This window comes from Pteropus medius, unplaced genomic scaffold (genome assembly GCF_902729225.1).
Source record: "Pteropus medius unplaced genomic scaffold, Ma_sr-lr_union100, whole genome shotgun sequence".
Classification (NCBI taxonomy): domain Eukaryota; kingdom Metazoa; phylum Chordata; class Mammalia; order Chiroptera; family Pteropodidae; genus Pteropus; species Pteropus medius.
Genome location: NW_024343732.1, coordinates 1,560,711 through 1,580,656, shown reverse-complemented (window position 1 = coordinate 1,580,656; position 19,946 = coordinate 1,560,711). Strand labels below are relative to the sequence as shown.

Sequence of the window (19,946 nt, the reverse complement as noted above, 5' to 3'; positions counted from 1 at the left end):
TACCCTGCAGTGGCTTTGGGTACAGGCCCAGTATTCTCCGGCCAAGATGCTGCTTCTGCTTTCTACATGTGTCTCTTGTTGCCTCTACCCCTGCTTCCCCATGGCAACCATCTTTAAACATTTTTAGAACAGTTTTCCATTTACAGGATTATTGCGAAGAGAGCATGAAGATTTCCTGTGTATCTTACACTCAGTTTCCCTGTTATTAACATCTTATATTAGTTGGTATATTTGTCACAACTACTGAACCAATAGTTGAGACATTATTATTAACCAAAACCCAGAGTTTATTTAGATTTCTTCAGTTTTCCCTAGTGTCCTTTTTCTGTCCCAGGATCCCATGTAACATACAGTTAACATGTGTCCTTAGGCTCCTCTGGGCTGAGACATTTTCTTAGACTTTCTTAGTTTTGATGACCTTGACAGTTTTGAAAAGAACTGGTCAGGTGTTTTGTAGGATGGCCCACAATTGGGATATTAAAATACATATATTGAAACATATTTGATATATAACATTGTGAAAATTTAAGGTGTATAACATGTTGATTTGCTACATTTATATATTATAATATGATTTCCACAGTTGAGATTTGTGTGGTGTTTTTCTCATGGTTGGACTGTGGTGATGGATGTGGGGAGGGGGACCACAGAGGTGAAGCTTCTCATCACACTGCAACCAGGGCACATGCCATCAACATGACTTATCACTGTGATGTTGACCTTGATCACCTGGCTGAGCTGGTGGCTGTCAGGTGTCTCCTCTGGAAAGCTCCTTTTCCCCTTTTCCAGGCTGTCCTCTTTGGAAGGAAGTCACCGCAGCCCACTCCTGAGGGTGGGGAGTCCCACTTCCCCTCCTTGAGGGCAGAACATCTGCATAAATTATTTGGAATTTCTCTGGGCAATATGTCTCATCTCTCTCCTTTATTTACCTATTCAATCATTAATATCAGTATGGATATTTATTTTACACTTTGGGTTATAATCCAATACTACCTTATTGATTTTCTTGCTCAGATTGTTCCAGCTTTGGCTGCTGGGAGCTTGTTTGGTTGGCTCTCATGTCCCTTTGATATGCCTCCATTGCATACTTGACTTTTTTATTTTAACGTTTCCTTACTCTGTCACTACAAGATGCTCCAAGCTCAAGCATTTCCTGCACCAGGCCCAAAATCAGCCTTTTCTCCAGGGAGCAGCCTCAGTGCCTTTCACTGGAGAATGGTGTTAGAAGCCAAGACTGGAGCAGTAGGGATGCTCACTGCTACTGGGACATCGCTGTTTCCAGGCCCTCTCAGCTGACAGAGCAAGGATATCTATGTGTGTATACTAACCTGTGTATGTACATAGATTTATAAATATTTCCATATGTAACTGTCTGTATATTAAGTTGTGAGTCTGTATATGAGTTCGTTCAGATGTCTCTATATCTATTCCTTTATGAAGTGAATCTATCTAGCCTCCTTCCCTTGTCTATCTGTAACCTTTCACTGAAACAGTGAGAAACCAACCTCCTACCATTCCCCCTCCATTTGCTTCACTGTCCCATTCCAGGTGCATGGAGAGCAGGAGAGCAGCTTTCAGAGGTTAACTCAAACCCATAGGGGGGTTTTCAAACAAAAACCCCTCACCTGCTTCTCCAGCTCTAAATCCTTCCCTGACTGCTCAGCACCCTCAGTCAAGACCCCAGCCTCCTTTCCAAAGCCATCCAGGCCTGTGCAATCTGGGCCTGTGCAGTCTGGCCCTGCCCCCATGGCTTGCAGTAGGAACAAAATCAGCCCTACCCTAGGGCTCCTGCTGTTCCAGCTGCCTGGAGCACTCTCTTCCCAGCTCCACATCTGACTGGTAACTTAGCTCTCAGATCCTACCTGGAAACCCTGGTCTGGGCTGACTCCTTAGGGTTGGGCCGTTGTGTCAGGCTCCACCCCCTTCCCTAACAGGTTGGGAGCTCCTTGGGGGACCCTGGTAACACTCATACCAGCCAGGTGAGGTCTGAACTGCATTCTACTCCTCATGCCCACCTCCCTCAAGCATGGGCCAGGGGCAAGGTGGCAAAGTAGATGATTATTGTTTTACAGACAGGGGGACTGTGGTTTATGGACAAGAAGATACTCTCTGAAGTTATATAGTGAAGACATGTCAGAGGCAGGACTCGACCCAGGCACACTGATGCCAAAGCTCTTGCCAGCCCTGATCTTGGAACCCAAAAGATGCTGTGGGATGGGGAGGACAGAATGCAGAATAGGCCTATACGGGATGGCTGGGGCTAAGCAAGCCAGGGAAGGAAACTTGGGGGTCTAGTCCAACTAATCCAATCCAAGGCCACACCACCTGGAGATTCACAGGGCAATTTTCTTATTTATGAGATGGGGGTGGTGTACCCAGAGAGATTAAGTAACATCCTCAAGATCGCCCAGCTGTGCTGCCAAGCTGGGACACAACCCACATATCCTGAGCACCTACTGTGTGCCGGGCACGTAAAGTCACATATTGTGTGTAGGCAGGTGCCAGTCATGTCCTGTCTAAGCAGCAATCCAGGCTACAGACTAGAAGGAAACACAAGAGGGTGGACAGGGTGGCATTTTAAAGGGAATGGGTCAGGAAGAGCCAGAGGAGTGCCCAGGCTAGGGGTGGGAGTTGGGGTGAGATCAGAGGGAGAGCAGAGAGGGCTTCCTGGAGGAAGAGCCCTAGGAGTTGGGGCTTGGAAGATGGTTATTGTGCTGCTTTTCCCAGGAGAGGTCATCCCTCCTTTCTTCATCACTACTTCCCAAGAGCTGACATCTTCCCAGAAAAGTGCCTCAGCCATGTCCACCAGGGATCATGCCCCTAGCCCCACGTCCTCCCCGTCCCCATCTCCCAATTCTGTGCTCCAAACTTGGCCTTCTCACTGCTCCCCAGCCTGGCCCCACCCTCAACCCCAAGAAGGGGAACTTGCAACTGCTCGGTGGGGTGTGCAGGCAGCTGTAGGACCCACAGCCTCTTCCCCTTGTTCCGGGGGCTTCAGTTACCAAGTCTCCTCTCGGTTCCTCTGCCTCCGTGGGTCCTCCCCAGGCACACTTTCCCGCTTCCCCTAACTATACTTGATCCTTTGCATCCGCATCCCTGGGCAGTGTGGGGGCCTTCTCTGGTGCCATTCCACCGCTCCAAAAAACTCCCTCCCCCGTGTTTTGTGGTTGCCTGTGTCTGCCTCGCCCACTTGACAGTTTGCCTTATGAGGTCAGCATTTGATGAATGACAACTGACTGGATGGTAGCATTTTAGGCAGAGAACACCACGAGTACAAAGGCCTGGAGGCAGGATCTGGATGTTGAAGTAACACCAAGAAATCCTAGGCAGTTGTGGCTCCACACAGGGTGAGTATCCGGGAAGGGCTGCCCGTGCACCGGCAGCGCAGACTGTGCCCGGGCCAAGGGCATATATCCGGCTCCTGACTTGCGCAGGCCCAGGGCCCCCAGGTGCTTTGCTGCTGCAGGGATATTTTTAGTGGCTGCTCCTGCTGCGTCTGGGCCAGACAGCTGTCAGGAGAGATTGGAGAGAGGGAGGAAGACCAGACAGAGAGAGGACAGAGAAAGGAAGAGGGGCGGGAGTGGGAGGGACTCCAGGCTATTTTATTATGTAGATGGGAGAGGGTCAGTATAAAGTTTTATTGGAATGCAGCCACTTTCACCTGTTCAGCTACAACAGCAGAGTTGAGTGGTCTGAAGAGACTGTATAGACCACGACATCGAAAAATAAATAAATAAATAAAAATCTTAAAAGTCTGCCAACCCAACCCCTCGTCACGGCAAAATTCTCTTTGGGGAGTTGTCGGTGGTTATTAGTTGATTTTCACTATTTCTGATTTCTCCCCTTCCAGGTACAAGGGAAGAGCTTTCTGCCTCTCAGCTCCTGAACTAGGCAGTCATGTGACTTGCTTTAGTCAGTGAAATGCTTCGTAGTGGAAGCCCTTAGGAGTTGGTGCCTGACTGGCTGCCATGTGTCCCCGTCCTCTGTCTGGATACCTGATTTTCTAGGTGGTGGAAATTCTATCAAGCTGGCATGCTGAGTACGGGTGAGGAGAAACACAGCAGCATCAGAAATGTAAAGGGCAGGGAAATATCCACCAAGTATTCAGGGCAAAAACCCAGACTCCACTCCGCACCCCCAGCTTCTTAAAATAAAAATACCAAGGAGAGCTCTCCGCACCAGCCACTGGCCCTGTGACTGATTCCTATCTGCTAAGGACTGACTTGTGTCTCCCCACAAAAAAAATCCTATGTTGAAGTCCAAATCCCCAATAGGATGGTGTTAGGAGTTAGGGCCTTTGGAAGGTCATTAGGGTTTGATGAGGCCACGAGGATGGAGCCTTCACGGTGCGATTATTGCCTTTGTAAGGCACTCAGGAGAATTTGCTCTCTGTGCCCCTGCCACCCTGGCCATGTGAGGACACATCAAGAAAGCAGCTGTCTGCAAGCCAGGAAGAGGCCTTCACTAGAACCCCACCATTCTGGCACCCTGATTTCAGACTTCTAGCCTCCAAAATCATAAAAATTAAGTTTGTTGTTTAAGCTGCCCTCTCTGCAGTTACATTACAGCACCCTGAACAAAGACACTGATTGAGAGTCTGAGGAAGGAGTCTGTACCATGAAAACCTACACAGCCACAAACAGTGTGCTAACCATCTCAGGACGTCCGATGATGAATTATGTCCTGGGGCTGCTGTCACAAAGTATCACAAACTGGGGGGCTTAGAACAGGTGTGGGCAGTTAGTTCTTTCAGGAGGTTCTAGGGGAGGAGCCATCCTCACATCTTCCAGCTTTTGGGGGTGCCAGTGTTCTTCCACTTACAGCTTCATCACTCCAATCTGTGCCTCCATCTGCACAGAGCCTTCTTGTATGGGTCCGTCTCCCCTTCTGTCTCTTATAAGGACACTTGTCATTGGATTTAGGGCCAATCCAAGATGATCTCATCTCGAGATCTTTCACTAAATTACATCTGCAAAGGCCCTTTCTCCACACCTAGTCACATTCACAGGCATCAGGGATGAGGACTTTGGTATGTTTTTGGGGGTCACTTTCAACTCTGTACAGATGGCATCTTAACTAAAATTTTATCTAGGAGTTTCTGTACGTGCAGTGGTCAGGATAGGGGCTCATCATGAAATTTGTTTGTAACCTTTGGGTTTCAGATTCCTCCTTCCTGCAGCTGTGACTCTCCTGGTATGAGTATCTAATTTCTCCAGGAACAGAGAGCAGCTTTTGTTTTACGACTTTGGAGCAGAGACTGCGGTTCAAATCTCACCTCAGCCATTGACCAGTCTGTATGGCAAGGGTCTGTATGCCTTCCCTGTATGTAAAATGGGCCCCTCATAGTGGCCAGGTTGGGCTGGAGGGCCAAGGGCCACTGGCAGTGATCACTGCTGGAGAGGCATGCCCTCTCCTGGGCCTCAGTTTTCCCAGCTGTATCATGGAGGCCAGAGCATGCCTGACCTGGAGCCCACACAGTGGCGATGACTGTCCCAGATGCCAAGTCTCCTGTCAGCAGAAGGAACCGAGGCCACAGCTGAGTGGGACACTTGATTTATTTCTGATGCAGTGACTCTCAGGACAGTGGCAGATTTGGTTCGAGGGGTGAGGGTCAGGATGGGGGTGATGTGGGGCTAGAATTCCACCTTGCAGGCAGGGAAGGCCTCGTCCTGCATGGACACTGTGCTGTTACTGCCCAGCACTGTGATGCCCAGCGCCTGGTGCTGGGCATGTGTCTCCTCATACCACTCATGCATGGCCACTGAGTCGAAGGTGGGGATCAGGGTCACCTGTGGGCAAGACAGATGGACAGACAATGAGGGGGAGAGTACCCTCTGCCCTCCTGGCTCAGGCCCTTGGCAGCCAAGGCCCTTCTTCTCTAATGGCATGTGCTCTGCTTCCCTCATTTCTTACCTGTTTGCAGCCAGCAGCCAGTACGTCCCTGAAGTCCCTTCTACTCCCCACAGCACCCAAAGGACCCTCTTACAACCCAGGAGACCAGGCCACCACTCTGTGAATCCCTCTCTGTACCTCCTGCTAGTGGCTCATTTGGGCCTCCCTCCAGATCCTTGGACATACCAGGCTTGCTCCCACCTCCAGGCCTTTGCCCATGCTGTGCCCTGTGCCCTCTCTCCCTCCCAGTTGATTTGTAAGCTGTGTGCAAGGCTCGGGGGTCACACACTCACACCCTGATGGGCAGCCAGGTACCTCGAAGTTCCTCCCTTTACCCACACTTGCCTCATCCTTCCAGGTTGTTTCAAGGCTTCCTTTAGGGACAACCCCAGACCCTCTTTCCTAACTATGTAGATGCTGCGCCCATCCCCCCTCCCCCACCCCCTGCCATTCCTCTTGGCCAGTTCTCATGATAGTGGGGTAGTTGAGAGCCAGGGGTCAGGGGAGGTGATCAAATCAGCCACACCCTGTGTCCTTACCCAGGTTGCTGCAAATAGATGAAAAAAAGGACATGACAGGAACGGCATCCTGAGAATGGTGGGGGAGGGAACTCCTACATTTGCCCTCCTTCCTTTCCTTGTGGCCTTGGGGATGCAGCTGAGTCTCTCTGAGCTCCATTCCCTCCTCTGTGTGGTTCAATAGGAAGACACAAGAAGGTACTGAACCCCCCTTGTGCCAAAACTGTCTGAGGCCCTGGGGTGGTCACATACCTGGAGGTCACGGTCCCACTTCTGCTTGCTGGCCAGCAGTGCATCCAGGACGGCCCGCATGCCCTCTTCTTTGTGCTGGTCCTGGCCACTGATGACGTAGCAGAGTGCGCGCACCCGCCGGAAGAACTCCTCATCCACCAGGCAGGCACTGTGCCCACTAGGCAGGTAGGCCAGGTCAAGGTAGATCGGGGAGCCAGGTGAGGCCTCCAACCCACCTGGCCGGCTACCAGCTGACCCTGTGGGCCAGAGAGATGGGATCAGTTGTGAGCTCCTGGGACTGAGAAGGGGCTGAGACTCAGGGCCTGGGACAAGGCTTCCAGTGGCTCCCTTCTCAGCATGAGGCCTGATCTCACTGTTTTATGGTTGGTTGACAAGCCCACCCTGGCATGAACTGCAAAAACCCCTGGCTGCTTCCTCGTGCCTGTTTAGTCCTTGGACACAAACATCCTCAGGGCCAGAAGGAGGAGGCAATCGTGGAGTGCTTCCTGAAAGAGGCGGGTTTTGGACACTTGAGCCCTAAAAGCAACTGGTGTCTGGAACACTCTGCGGCTACTGCAACATCTACCTGTTCAATTACTCGAGGGATATTTATCGAGCCCTCCAGGGCATCAGGTCCTGTGAACACAGCAGTAACCAAGACAGATAAAAATCCCTGCCCGCCAGGGTGACAGAGAGCCAGAGCTAGCATGGGAGGCACTGAATTGCAAGGAGTCCCAGGATGGAGTGGCCTAGATGGAGCTGGGGCAGCTGCGCTTGGGGCTTTGTCCACAGCCCTGAACCCAGAGCCTGTACGAGGGAACAAGGCAGCCACTCCAGTGTGAGTGAACTCATAATCACTTCACTGAGGTCTTGGGTACAGGAAACTTGCCAGACATTTGGCGTCTTATGATCATAAACACTGCCCAGTTCAGGGTATGGGCCCAGAGGGCAGTGGGAGCATTTGCAGGTTAAATGAAACCCCTAGCTTTGGGCAAGTGGTGTTCCCTCACTCAAAACTGTGGACTGTGGCTGCAAGGATCCTGTACAGAGCCTTAGGAAGATAGAGCTACTGTGGCTATGAAGAGCACAGGGAGACAGAAGTGGCAGAGTGGAAAGAGCAAAGAGAAGATGTGGGGAAACATGGGCAGGAGGATGCGGGTAGGAGAGGGGCCAGCAAGCTATAGCCCACAGGCTAAATACCACCTGCTTTTATAAAGACGGTTTTACTGGACTACCCATTCAGTTACTTACTGAGATGTTTTTGTGCTACCAAGGCCAAGTTGAGTTTGGGACAGAGACAGTCCAGCCTGCAAAGTTGAAAAGTTTACCCTTCGGCCCTTTAAGATTCAGTTTGCTGACATAGCATGGAGGGTCAGAATCCTGAATGGTCAAAACTGTGGCCTCTACAAAGAGGCCAAACACCTGGCAGACAGAGCCTCAGATGATCCCCAACCTCCAGGTGCCAGCCTTTCCCATGGGCTCAGAGGGGCCACCCTCGCCCTGCAACCGTGCTGGAAACCCCTGACTAGCCAAAGGTCACAGGGGCCCATAAGATGCCTTCCTTGGAATTTGCTCAAGAAAGACAAGAGATGGTAGCTCAGGCGGGCACTGAAGCTCATCAAGAGACCGGGGTGGCCAGGAGCCAAAGACAGGCCACGTAGGGAGAGAAGCCAGAGATACCCATCAGCTCCTAGAGGGCTGGACTACCCTGGGCACCTGGAATAGGGCCCAACCCACAAGCAAATGCTCAGTAAACATAAGCTACAATTATTACTGTTGTCACTGTCATTGCTTTGTCACCAGCCCTCCCTAAGTAATTCTACACCCACGCTAACCAAAGCAGTGATCACCAAGCATTGCAACATGGTATGAGCTGACAGGAGCTGGGGTTGTCAAACACATGCCAAGCCCCCAAAACTTAGTACAGAAAAGAAAAAGGGCTCTAATAATCTTTTATGTTGATTACATGTTTAAGTATCACCTTGATATAGTAGTATGCCGGAAAGTTAACAAAGCAGGGGGATTCGGCAGTAGGAAGCACCGCTCCCCACCTACAGGACGATTGTATTGCAGACCCTCCCTCTCAAGTTGAAGTGACTTATGTGAGATTTAAAGGACCACAAATTTCTTCTTGTTTCTTCCCTTCTGGAGCCAGGTATTTAAGGACGAAGATATTCAGAAGCAACTACATACACAGGAGAACTTAGAAAGTTACTACACATGCCCAGAGAAAAGTTTAGGCTGAGAAAAGACGTGGGAACACCTTACATTTATACTTCAAGACTGATCTCTGGCACAGAGACAGCCCACAATAATTAAACATCCAAAAGCCACAGCAAACCCTGGGGAAAGAGGAAATTTGGATTGTCAGTTACCACATTATTACATTCGAATGTCCAGTTTTAAAAAAAATCACAAGGTACATAAAGAAACAGGAAAGTATAGACCATCCAAAAGAAAAAATAAATCAACAAAACCTGTCCCTGACAAACACCAGATGGTAGACTTATTAGACAAAGACTTTAAAACAACTGTCTGAAAGATCCTCAAAGAACTAAAGGAAGACATAGAGAAAAACCAAGAAAACAATGTATAAACAAAACAGAAAATCAGTAAAAAGATAGAAAACAAAAACAAACCAAAAAGAAATTCTACAGCTGAAAAAGTACATCTGAAATGAAAAATTCACTAGAGGGATTCAGTTTAAGATTTGAATAAGCAGAAGAATCAGCAAAATTGATGAGAGGGCCATGGAAATTATCAAATTAGAGAAATAGAAAAAAGATTAAATAAAGTGAAGTTTTAAGAAACCTGTGGGACACCATTAAGAGAACCAACATACATACTGTAGGATTCTCAGCAAGAGAAGAGAGAGAGAAAGGGGTAGAAAAAATATTTAAAGAAATAAAAACTCAAGATTTCCCATATCTGCTTAAAAACATGAATATAAACATCCAAGATGCTTAATAAACTCCAAGTAGGATGAACTCTGAGACCCACACTGAGACACATTATACTCAAACTGTTAAAAGCAAAGACAAAGAGAATCTTGAGAGAAAGTGGTGCTAAAGGAGAAGTTTATACCAAAATATTATATTTAAGAAGCTTATATTTAAAAAGAATATCTCAAATCAATGACCTAACTTCACAACAACCTAACCCAGTTCTTAAGGAACTAGAAAAAGAAGAACGAAAGTAAATCTAAAGCTAGCAAAAGGAAGAAAATAAAGATTGGAACAGAGATCAATAAAAATAGAGAACAGAAAAACAACACAGAGGAAAAGCAATGTCGGTTCTTTGAAAAAATTAACAAAATCGACAACTCTTTAGTTAGATTGACTAAGAAAAAAGACTCAAATTAGTAAGATCAAAAATGATGAACAGAATAGAATAAAGAGCCCAGAAATAAAGCCTCATATATAAGATCAAATGATTTTTGACAATGGTACCAAGACCATTCAATGGGGGAAAGAAGAGTCTTTTCAACAGTGGTGCTGGGAAACCTGGATATCCACATGCAACAGAATGAAGTTGAACCTTTATTTAGCACTTTATTCACAAATTAACCCAAAATTGATCAAAGAGCAAAATTTAAGAGCTAAAATTATAAAACTCTTAGAAGAAAACATAAGGCAAAAGCTTCATGACACTGGATTTGACAATGATTTATTGGATGTGACACCAAAACAAAGGCAACGAAAGAAAAAAAGAAATTGAACTTTAAGTTTAAAAAAAGTAAAAACTGTTGTGCATCAAAGGACACTATCACCAACAGAGTAAAAAAGTAACTCACAGAATGGGAGTAAATATCTTGCAAATCATATCTGATAGGGGACTCATATCTAGAATACACAGAGAACTCTCACGACCCAACAACAACAAAAAACAAACAACCCAACTCAAAAATGGGCAAAGGACTTAAGTAGACATTTCCCCAAAGCAGACACAGAAACTGCCAAAAAACAAATGAAAAGATGCTCAACATCACTAATCATCAGAGAAATGCAAATCAAAGCCACAAGATACCACTTCATACCCATCAGGATGGCTACTAACAAAAACCAACCAAACAAACAAACAAACAAAGTAAGTGTTGATGAGGATGTGGAGAAACTGAAACCCTCGTGTACTGTTGGTGGGAATGTTCAATGGTGCAACTGCTATGGAAAATAATATGGAGGTTCCTCAAAAAATTAAACATAAAATTACCACATGATCCAGCAATTCCACTTCTGGGTATTTATACAAAAGAATTAAAAGCAGGGTCTCAAAGGGATGTTTGCATGTCCATGTTCACAGCAGCATTATTTATATAGCCAAAGTGGAAGCAACCCAAATGTCCATGGTTGGATGAATAAACAAAATGTGATCCATCCATACAATGGAATATTATTCAGCCTTAAAAAGGAAATTCTGACACCTGCTACAACATGGATTAACCATGAGGACATTATGCTAACTGAAACAAGACGGTCACCAAAAGGACAAATGCTGTATGATCCCACTTATATGAGGTCCCTAGAGGAATCAGATTCATAAGAGACAGAAAGCAGAGGGGTGGGTGCCAGGGGCTGAGGGGAGGGGGATGGGAGTTAGTGCTTAATGGGAAGAGAGTTTCAGTTTTGCAAGCTGAAACAAGTTCTGGAGATGAATGGTAGTGATGGCCGCACAACAATATGAATGTACTTAATGCCACTAAACCAGACACTTAAAAATGTTTAAGGTGGTAAATTTCATGTTATACACATTTTGTCACAATTAAGGAAAATCAGAAGACAAGGTTAACAAAGCAGGTCCCAGACTGCTATCCTCAGGAAGGCCTGCTTACAGGTTGGCCTGGGGCTGGCATCTGGGAACTGAGATTTCAGAAAGGCTCTCACTGTTCTGTAAACAATAAGGGTGGCTCTCTAAGCCTACACCATTCATACGGCAATGTGGCTTAGGCTGAACACTGGCTTTCCCTTTTCTGAGGAGTCTGGAACTGTAGAATGAGCCAGGCAGAGGTGCCAATGTGACCAGCCCCCAACAGAAACCCTGCGGTTGAGTCTCTAACAGGCTTCCCCAGTGGAGGCCACTTCTGTGTGATCACAGCTTGTTGCTCCGAAATTAAACATGGTATGACTCCACTGGGAGAGAACTCTAGAAGCTTGTGCCTGGTTCTCTGGGGATATTGTGTCCTCCATCCTTTTGTTCTCATACATCGCAGCCAAACCAAGAGTACAACTATGTGCCGGGTCCTCCTAACCAATCCTCAGCCTGAGCCTGGTCTTAGGAACCTTGACACAAATGGTCAGGTCAAATATACTACTAACTTCACCTGTTTCTTTCCACTCACTATGGCTACTAGTAAACCCAGGACGACATATGCTCACTGTATGTTTCTGCAGCACTGCTTGAGCAACTCGGAATTCCAAGTGCTTAAACAGTGAGGCCAGAGCTTCCATATTATAGGAGAAACTGAGGCCCATAGAGGGTGGCAGGCATGGCTAAGGAAGGCCACACAGCATTAGGGCAGGAGGACTTGGGTTGGTAACCTACTACAAGATTTCAGGCCCCAGCTACTTACCAGATGGGCCCCGAGTGGTTGTCTTGGGGACCGAAGGCTTTCTGGATAGAGGTGCCCGACCTCCCTTGTCACTGGGCTCACTCCGAGTGCTGAGTGGCCGACTGGTTCGGTCTCCACCGGCGAGCGCCTTGGTCTTGGCAGTGCTCACTGAAGTGGCTTTGGGGGTGGTGGTTCCAGGGGTGGGGCGGACCAGGGACTTCCGGGTACGGCTGAGGCCATCTGTCAGCCGGGCCTGTTCAGGGGGCAGCAGCTCGGGGTCCACCATGCAGATGCTGGGGGGAGTAGGCAGTGGTGGGGGGACCTTGAGAGAGTCAGGCAGCGGATTGCGGCGAGAGACCCCAAAGCCCTCTGTGTCCTCATCCGAGTCTGCAGTGCCCGGGGCGGCAGGCAAAGGGTCTGAGTCAGACAGCGTTGGTAAGGACTCACTGACAGATGTGGGTGGTGTTTCTTCAGCTCCCATGGCACCTGCCCGCTCCTGGGACCGGGCACTGCTGTCATTGGAGCTGCCGGGGGATGTGGGGGCTGGTGCTATGGGCACAGCCTTGCGGTGCTCAAACTCACAGGGAGACACGAGGCACAGGTCCACATCATGTGGGGAGGCTGAGCGCTGCACCCGGGGGCCTCGAAGTGGGAGACTCAGCCCAGCCTCACTCATGGGGGCAGGAGGAGGTGGCAGTACCTGCTCGAAGGAAACAGACAGGGACTCATCCACTTCTGTGGAGTGTGGGGAGCCCACCTCAGCTGGCAGGGAAGGTGTGGTCACTGTGGGGGAGGCATCAGGCCCGGCCTCCCCACCCCGCAGTGGGCTCAGTGACAGTCTCCTGCTGCCCTCAGCCAGGCCCTGACAGGCTCCAGTGGGTGAGGGGGTGCATGGCAGGGGAGTGCCAGTGGACACCTGCTGCTCTTGTGTCTTCTCCTCTAGGTTGCCACTGTCCTCCCTGGCAGGGCTCAGCCCCAGCTCCACACTGCTCCCCTGGCTGGGTGTGGCCACCAGCTGGGGTGCTGGGGAGCTGCTGGCCTCCATGGGGGGGTTGTCCTCTCTGCAGCGGAAGCTGGAAGGGGTACGGGGCCCATTCTCCACCAATGGGACACCTGGGCGGGGGGTGTTGGGTGCTCTTCGGGGCTTGGGAGCCGCCTGGGCACCTGCCTTCTTGCCACTGACCACAGCGGAAGCTGCCCGGCGCACTTCCCGGGGCTGAGTCCGAGGCATGCTCGGCTTGGGGTCCTTCTTCACCTCCTGGGGGGGCCTAGATTCTTTCTCAGCCTTGCGAGGGGCCTCAGCCCGTGGCCGCTCCTTCCGGGCCACCCCAGGGCGCTCCTGGGCAGGCCTGGCAGGCACTGTAGTCCGGCCTTCTCTCTTCGAGCTGTCCCGGGAGCCCACGCTTTCTTTGCTCTCAGCACGCCGAGGCCCTGCCAGATCTTGGGGGGTCACCACAGGCTCTCGCAAGAACCTCAAGTGCTGCAGGCGGACTAGACCATCCAGCAGGCGGGCAGGTGGAGTACAGCCAGGGAATAGCACACGTACCACCTTCTCAGTGGGGCCTGCAGGGTGCCACACCAGCAGGGCGCACACAGAGGCCAACGCAGGCTCAGCACTGGTTGAGGGCGGGTGCAGCACATACATGTCTAGCCGACCAACACCCATTTTCTGGAAGAGCACAGTGGGCTCGGCTGGCAGCAGCCCTCGGCTCAGGGGCAAAGGCGTGATGCCCAGCCGAGCCAGTAGGCTCCGGGCCAGCTCTGCCTCATCCTCGCCACGCACCAGACGCGAGGCAACCCCATGGGCATTGAGGAACACAACGCCAAGGCTAGGTGAGACCAGCCTTCGCAGCCTGTCATCCTCGGAGCCCACACCGGCCGCCGCCTCCTCACGTTCTGCCAGCTTGCGCCGCAGCAGACTGTTGAGACCCGGGAGGCTATCAGCGCCTGCGTGAGTCACCAGCATGGCGTCCACTCTGTCCAGATGCCGCACCAGTTTCCAGAAGCTTGACTTAGGGTTCGAGCCTCCATTAACCAGCATGGTGAAGCCATTGACGGCGAAAAAGGCGGCATCCCCGAGGCCACCGGGAAAGATGTAGCAGCAGGGCCGGGCGAGCCTAAGGAAGCCCACGGATGCTGGTGGCTCGAGCAGCTCAAAGGGGGATGGCAGCTCCAGTGACTCAGCTACATACTCCAGGAACTCACGCAGGCCCTCAGAGACTGGCCGCTGCACCGGTGGGTTCAGCTGCAGCCGGAGCCCGCCCTGGAGGCAGGTAACTTCAGGTGCTATTTGGGCCCAGTTGCCAAAGGATGGGCAGGTGATGGTGAGCTTGGGCGGGTCTGCAGGTGGGGGTGCAGAAGCCAGGAGATCCTGGATCTACAGTGGGAGAGGTGAAATATGGTTAAGGGGCTACCTGGAGCCACGCCGACACTCACCCCCTTGGGAAAACTGGGCAAGGACACCCCTGTCCTGCCTCCTGGGGTGGTCCCTTGTCACCTTCAGGAAAAAAACCAAGCCCTCTCCCAGCCCTGCCTCACCCTACGTTCCCCTCCCTCAGACCCTCCTTCTCTCACTCTCCCTGCCCCGGGCATTTGCACTTGCTCTTACCCCTTCTTCGAGCACGGCTCCCTCCAGGGGGCCTTCCCTGTCTCCTCACTGGCTCCTCTCTCACCATCATTACATCACTCACTACAATGTGAACACGTGGTTTCCAAAGTTTTTGCTCATCTGCCCCACCCAGATCAGGGACTCCAGAAGGGACCCCATCCAGCTCCATTCTAGTGGGCCCTGGTATCTGGTATGGCACTTGGGGCCTCTGGGATGTCTGCCAATCTATCCACAGGTCTAGCCTTGAACCACAACTGTAGTAGGTGAAGACACTGGGCTTTAACAATAGAAGGACATGTGTCACCACCATCCTTCCACAGAGGAGGATGGAATGGGGCTCAGGGAGACAGCGGGTCATTGGGGCCACAAAACCAGGACTCAGAGCCAGGGGAAGTGGGATGGGGAGGAGGCAGCTTACCTCTTTGTCCCCTAGGACCTGGAGGAAGTGACGGGGTGAGAAGCCCCCGGTCTGAAGCAGCAGCTCCCCTGTCTCCTCTAGGCAGGGCCCGGCCAGCACCACTAGCTTGTGAGGGGCAGGGTCCAGCAGAAGGTTCCGGAGCTGAGGAAGGGGGAAAGTGTTAAAGGCCCTATTCTGCACAGTGACGTAACAACCCCAAATCTACATATAGCCACCCCTCTCCTGTCCCTACCCCACAGCCAGGCTGGCCAGTGCTCAATTAGAAGCCAGAAAGGTAGCCTCTGGGCCTCCTTCTGGGCCCTTCCTGCCCCGCTCCAAACTCTTGCTCATCCTACAAAACTTGCCTCCAGGGCTCCCTCATCCTAGAAGCTCTCCATATACTTTTGGGGCTCCCTCAAGCCCATTTCTCCTTATGGTTCAGCTCCAATGCCATGGGGAAAAGGGTATCTGTGTCTGCCTGTCTCTTGTGCCCCTCAGAGAACATTTTTGATCAAAGGAAGTAACCTGTACAAAGGTCTCTAGAGGGGTGCCCTGGGGCTCCATCTTGTTCATCTTTCTCATAGATAATTGGAAGAAGGATGCAGACGTCCACAAACTAGAAGTATTAAGAAGTCAGTTCAGACGACTGTGGCCCAACCCGAGGGAATGCACAAAATACAAACATCAGTAGGGTCCTGCCTTCCTACCTCCAGACCTTCCCTATCCCATTCCTTCCTCCCAAACTCTAGCCTTTCTGATTCCACCTGCTCCCATCATCACTCCTGAGGAGGGAATAAACTGAGGCTGGAGCCATGGTGGGTTGGGGAGGCTTCCTGAGGGAGGGAGCACTGATGCCGGGTGCCGAGAAAAGGATTTCAGGCAGTGAGAAGACAGGGACACAGATCAGGAGGAGGGATGGCATGGGTCCCTGCAGACAACTCACTCCAAGAGCTGACTGGTCCCTACCTCGTCACAGAGGGACTTGTCTGATGGGTTCAGAAGTACCAGGGTCTCCAGGGTATCTCCACGGTGGTGCAGACTGCGCTGGCCTGTGGGGGATCAGACAGACCCTGTGAGTTTGGGGCTTGGCTGTGCGCATGGGGTCAGGCTGTCCCAGGGTAGGATCCTGCCTCCCTGTATGACCCCAGGCAGCCACAAGCCTCCCTAGGACCTGTTTCCCGGGAACCCAGCCAGGCAGAGCTGGCCCACATGGTAACGCCATAGGTAAAGATGAGGCAAGAACTGGAAGCCCACCTTAGCAGGCCTCCCACTAAAAACAAGGGTGACAACGGGTCACCATTGCTTGTGGGGCCTACTTCACAGCTTTCAGACCTGTAGGAGATGCCATCACCATTTTAAAAGCAAGGAGCCTGAGCCCTGGGAGGACCAATGATGGAACAACATGGATCCTGAGGCAGAACGGGGGAGGATCGGAGAAGTGGCGAGTGGGACTGGAGCGAGGAGCAACAGGAAGAAGCTGAAGGTGAAGGTGGGAAGGCCTCATAGGCCAGGAGAGGGGAGTGAGGTTGATTCTGAGATCCCAACTCTGGTGTGTCCTGGGTTAGAGAGCTAGAGAGGAAAGGACCCTCCAGCGCTAGTCAACCTTTAGCAGTTTATCATGTGCTTCTTATCACACACCCGGATATTGCCTCATTCAGGTGGGGAAACCAAGGCACAGAGAAGGGAAGTGGCCTAGGAGGTCACAAAAGCCCGACGGGATTTCCAGCCCTCCCCGCCTCGAGGGGGTCAGGAAACCACCCGGAACTGCTTGGACAATGAGGTGATGGTCACTTCCTTCCCCTCCTTCCTTCCTGTCCTGCAGCAGCCTGGAGGTGACTAAATGGGCTGGCTGAGATGGCTGGTAGGGGGGCCCAGGTGACACCCAGGTCTCACTCAACAGCTGCTCTGTTCACCCCGGGTCACTCCAGACTCCCCAGGGAGCCATGGGCTATGTGAGACCGGTCCAGGAATCCCAATTCCCTCCTCAACTTGCTCTTTCTCAGCTCCCCATCTACTGAGTACCTGCTGTGTACCCAACCCTGTGCAGGGGTCACAGGCACGAACCAGACATATTCTCTGCCACACAAGGACCATACTCTACCCTCCAGGCCTACCCAGCAGTCTCTCCTTTTCCAAACGTCCTGTCCTTTTGCCTGGGCCCTTCCCTCCACCTGACACAGCAGCCTCAGCTGCTTCTCCTACAAAAAGTCCCCTCATCAGAGGTCTCCCTGTCCCCCACATCTCAGCTGCCTTATCTGTCAAATTCCTGCCTCACAAGTTCCTGCCTCACGGGCTGTTGACAATCAAGGGAGATGCACCAGGTCAGGGTCTGCCCCTGTTCCACACTCAGCAGAGCTCAGGTATGTTTTACTGTTGTTGTTTAGGCATTCCGAGAACACTGCCCAATGAACACAGAAGGGGAGCAGCTGGGCACACGGGGTCCTCAGCCTCACCTTTTACGATGCTGGAGAAGGTGGCTGAATGCCGGGACACAAAGACCTTGAGCTGCTCATCCAGGCTGCAGATGCCAGGGTCAATGTCCCAAGACCGGATGCCTGGTGAGGGGAAGGGAAACAAGGTGAGAAATCAACCTGCCCCTGCGGTGACAGCCTAGAAACTCAGAACCACTTAATGGGCCTTAGAATCTCACCGCACTGAGGGACCCAAAGCATAACTTGGCATGTTACAGAGAAGATTCAGGACATCAGCAAGAAAGCCCATCCAGCACCTGCCCCACCCCCATCACAGGTCTCACTGCTTCTCGCCACTGTCAGGCACATACATTCCAACCTCTGGGCTCTGTCGCCAGTTGTTCCCACTGTCCAGAGGCCCCTCCCTCAACCTTCCCACTCCTAAGGTCCTCTAGGCCCTTTGCATCCTTCTGAGCACTCCCCACACCCCTGGAGCTTAAAACTGGTTCCATCTCCCCACTCACGTTGGGTCCATTCCCCACCAGATCATTAGCCCTGTGACAGCAAGGCTGAGCCTGCCTGTTGTCCCCACCTTGTACCCTGCAGGAGAACATTCCCCAACCCTGTGAATGGAGGAATATGCTGCCACCCAAATTTATAGGCTATGGACTCCAAGCCCTGCCGGCTGGAGAGATGAATGCCCCCAACCACGGTGTGGGGTGCACCATGCGAGCCAGTCTCACCATGCCAAGTGGATGCAGATGACTTGAATGAACCTTGCAGGTGCACCTATGACTCACTGCTTCAAGTGCCAAATCCCCTGGGCAAACCGCACCTGCCCACACCCCAATTAGCAGCTCCTCATGGAGCCACCGAAAATGGGCCCCGAGGCTCTAGGCCTGGCTTCCCCATGTCTACTATCCTTCCAGGGCATCCAGTCTGCTAAGAGAGGCGGCAACGCCCTCCCCTCGATGCCCTTCCCGGCAGAGTCTTCGCTCGTGTTGCCCAATCGCGCGGGTCCCAATGCTCAGGCCGTATCCCCTCTGCGATCTGCACCAGGGTTGGGGCGGAGCAGCCCAACCCAGGCCCGGACGCCCACGACCTCCGCCCGTGCCGTGCGCCTAACGGTGGTGGGACCTAGGCCCCGGCTCCTCGATCTCACCACCCCTACCCGGCGATCTCGCCACCCCTACCACTGGCCCCGGCTCCGGCCCCCAGGATCCAGCCGGCCTACCGGCCTAGCCGCCCCACCCCCGAGCCCACGCCCCATCTCCAATCCCCCGCCCGGCTGCCCCATCTCCCACCCCATCCCCCAGCCCTCAGCCCCCAGTTCCAGCCTGACCTCTTTCGAGCTCCTCCAGCACGTAGGCCAGCAGCCCCGGGCACCCACACTCGCCGCCTACCACGAGTAGCAGCGAGCTCGGCGCCTCAGCAGCCCCAGGCCCAGCCGCCGCCGCCATCTTCGCACCGCCCTGACGCTATGAGTGCCCGCCCCTTTGGCCCCGCCCCGCTGGCTTCGCTCCTTAAAGGGGCCGCAAAGGACCCAACAAAGATCCCGCCCAGAAGTCCCCCTTCCGCTATTTACCTGCCCGCTCCTAGCTGTTTGAGGTAATGGGAGCTGGTCATGAGGGCTCCTACGTGGTTGGCGTGCTCTTGGGTCTTCGCTTTGGGCTCCCCCTAAATGATCATCCATCCATCCATCCGTCCGTCCGTCTGTCCATCCATTCCAAAAGCTTTGACTGCATGCCTACCACATGTGAATCTGAATCTCTGCCCTCAAGGAGCTCACATTATACCCCAGTGAGCCCAATCAGAACCATGTCCAGATGCTCCCAGCTCCTAGATCAGGGTTTGAACAGAGAAAAGAAAGATATCTTGTAGCTAGGGCTTTGAGGGACATGTTGGAATTTGCCAGGTGTGGGTGGTGAGGAAAGAGCACATGAGGCAGAAGTGAGAGCTGGTGTGAAGTTTTAGCAAAGTACAATGTGTTTGAGACACATTCCAGAGCACTCTGGGCCTGGAACAGGGCAACATGCTTCTGCACTTGCTGTGTGCATTTTATTCCATTATTTTATTCCAGGCATTTTATTCCATTAGCTCAATGATTACATGCACAAACCTATGAGGTAGATGCTGTTATCAGAATCATTTCAAAAGAAAGGAGAAAAACTTAGGCTTAGAGAGATGAAGTCTCCAGGCCCGTAAGTGGTAGAGCAGAGATTTGAACTCATATAGATCTGATTCAAGATTCAGCCTGTGGCAGGGACTGACAGGCTGGCTCATGTGGGTACCCCTCCATCTCCAAACAATCTCATTTAGCCCTTTTACCTATGGTGGCCACTAC

At 51.8% G+C, this 19,946-nt stretch overlaps 1 protein-coding gene across 1 annotated transcript; it reads right to left on the bottom strand.

Annotated features, from left to right (window-relative positions):
* Positions 1 to 5,537: 5,537 nt before the first annotated feature.
* On the bottom strand, positions 5,538 to 19,094 carry MAP1S (microtubule associated protein 1S). Its single transcript, XM_039867806.1, has 7 exons — positions 18,945 to 19,094; positions 17,645 to 17,746; positions 16,158 to 16,240; positions 15,213 to 15,353; positions 12,208 to 14,563; positions 6,663 to 6,898; positions 5,538 to 5,789 (listed from the first exon to the last, which is right to left on the bottom strand). The coding sequence occupies exons 1-7, from the start codon at positions 19,060 to 19,062 to the stop codon at positions 5,634 to 5,636; spliced, it is 3,192 nt and encodes a 1,063-aa protein (XP_039723740.1). The 5' UTR covers positions 19,063 to 19,094; the 3' UTR covers positions 5,538 to 5,633.
* Positions 19,095 to 19,946: the final 852 nt, after the last annotated feature.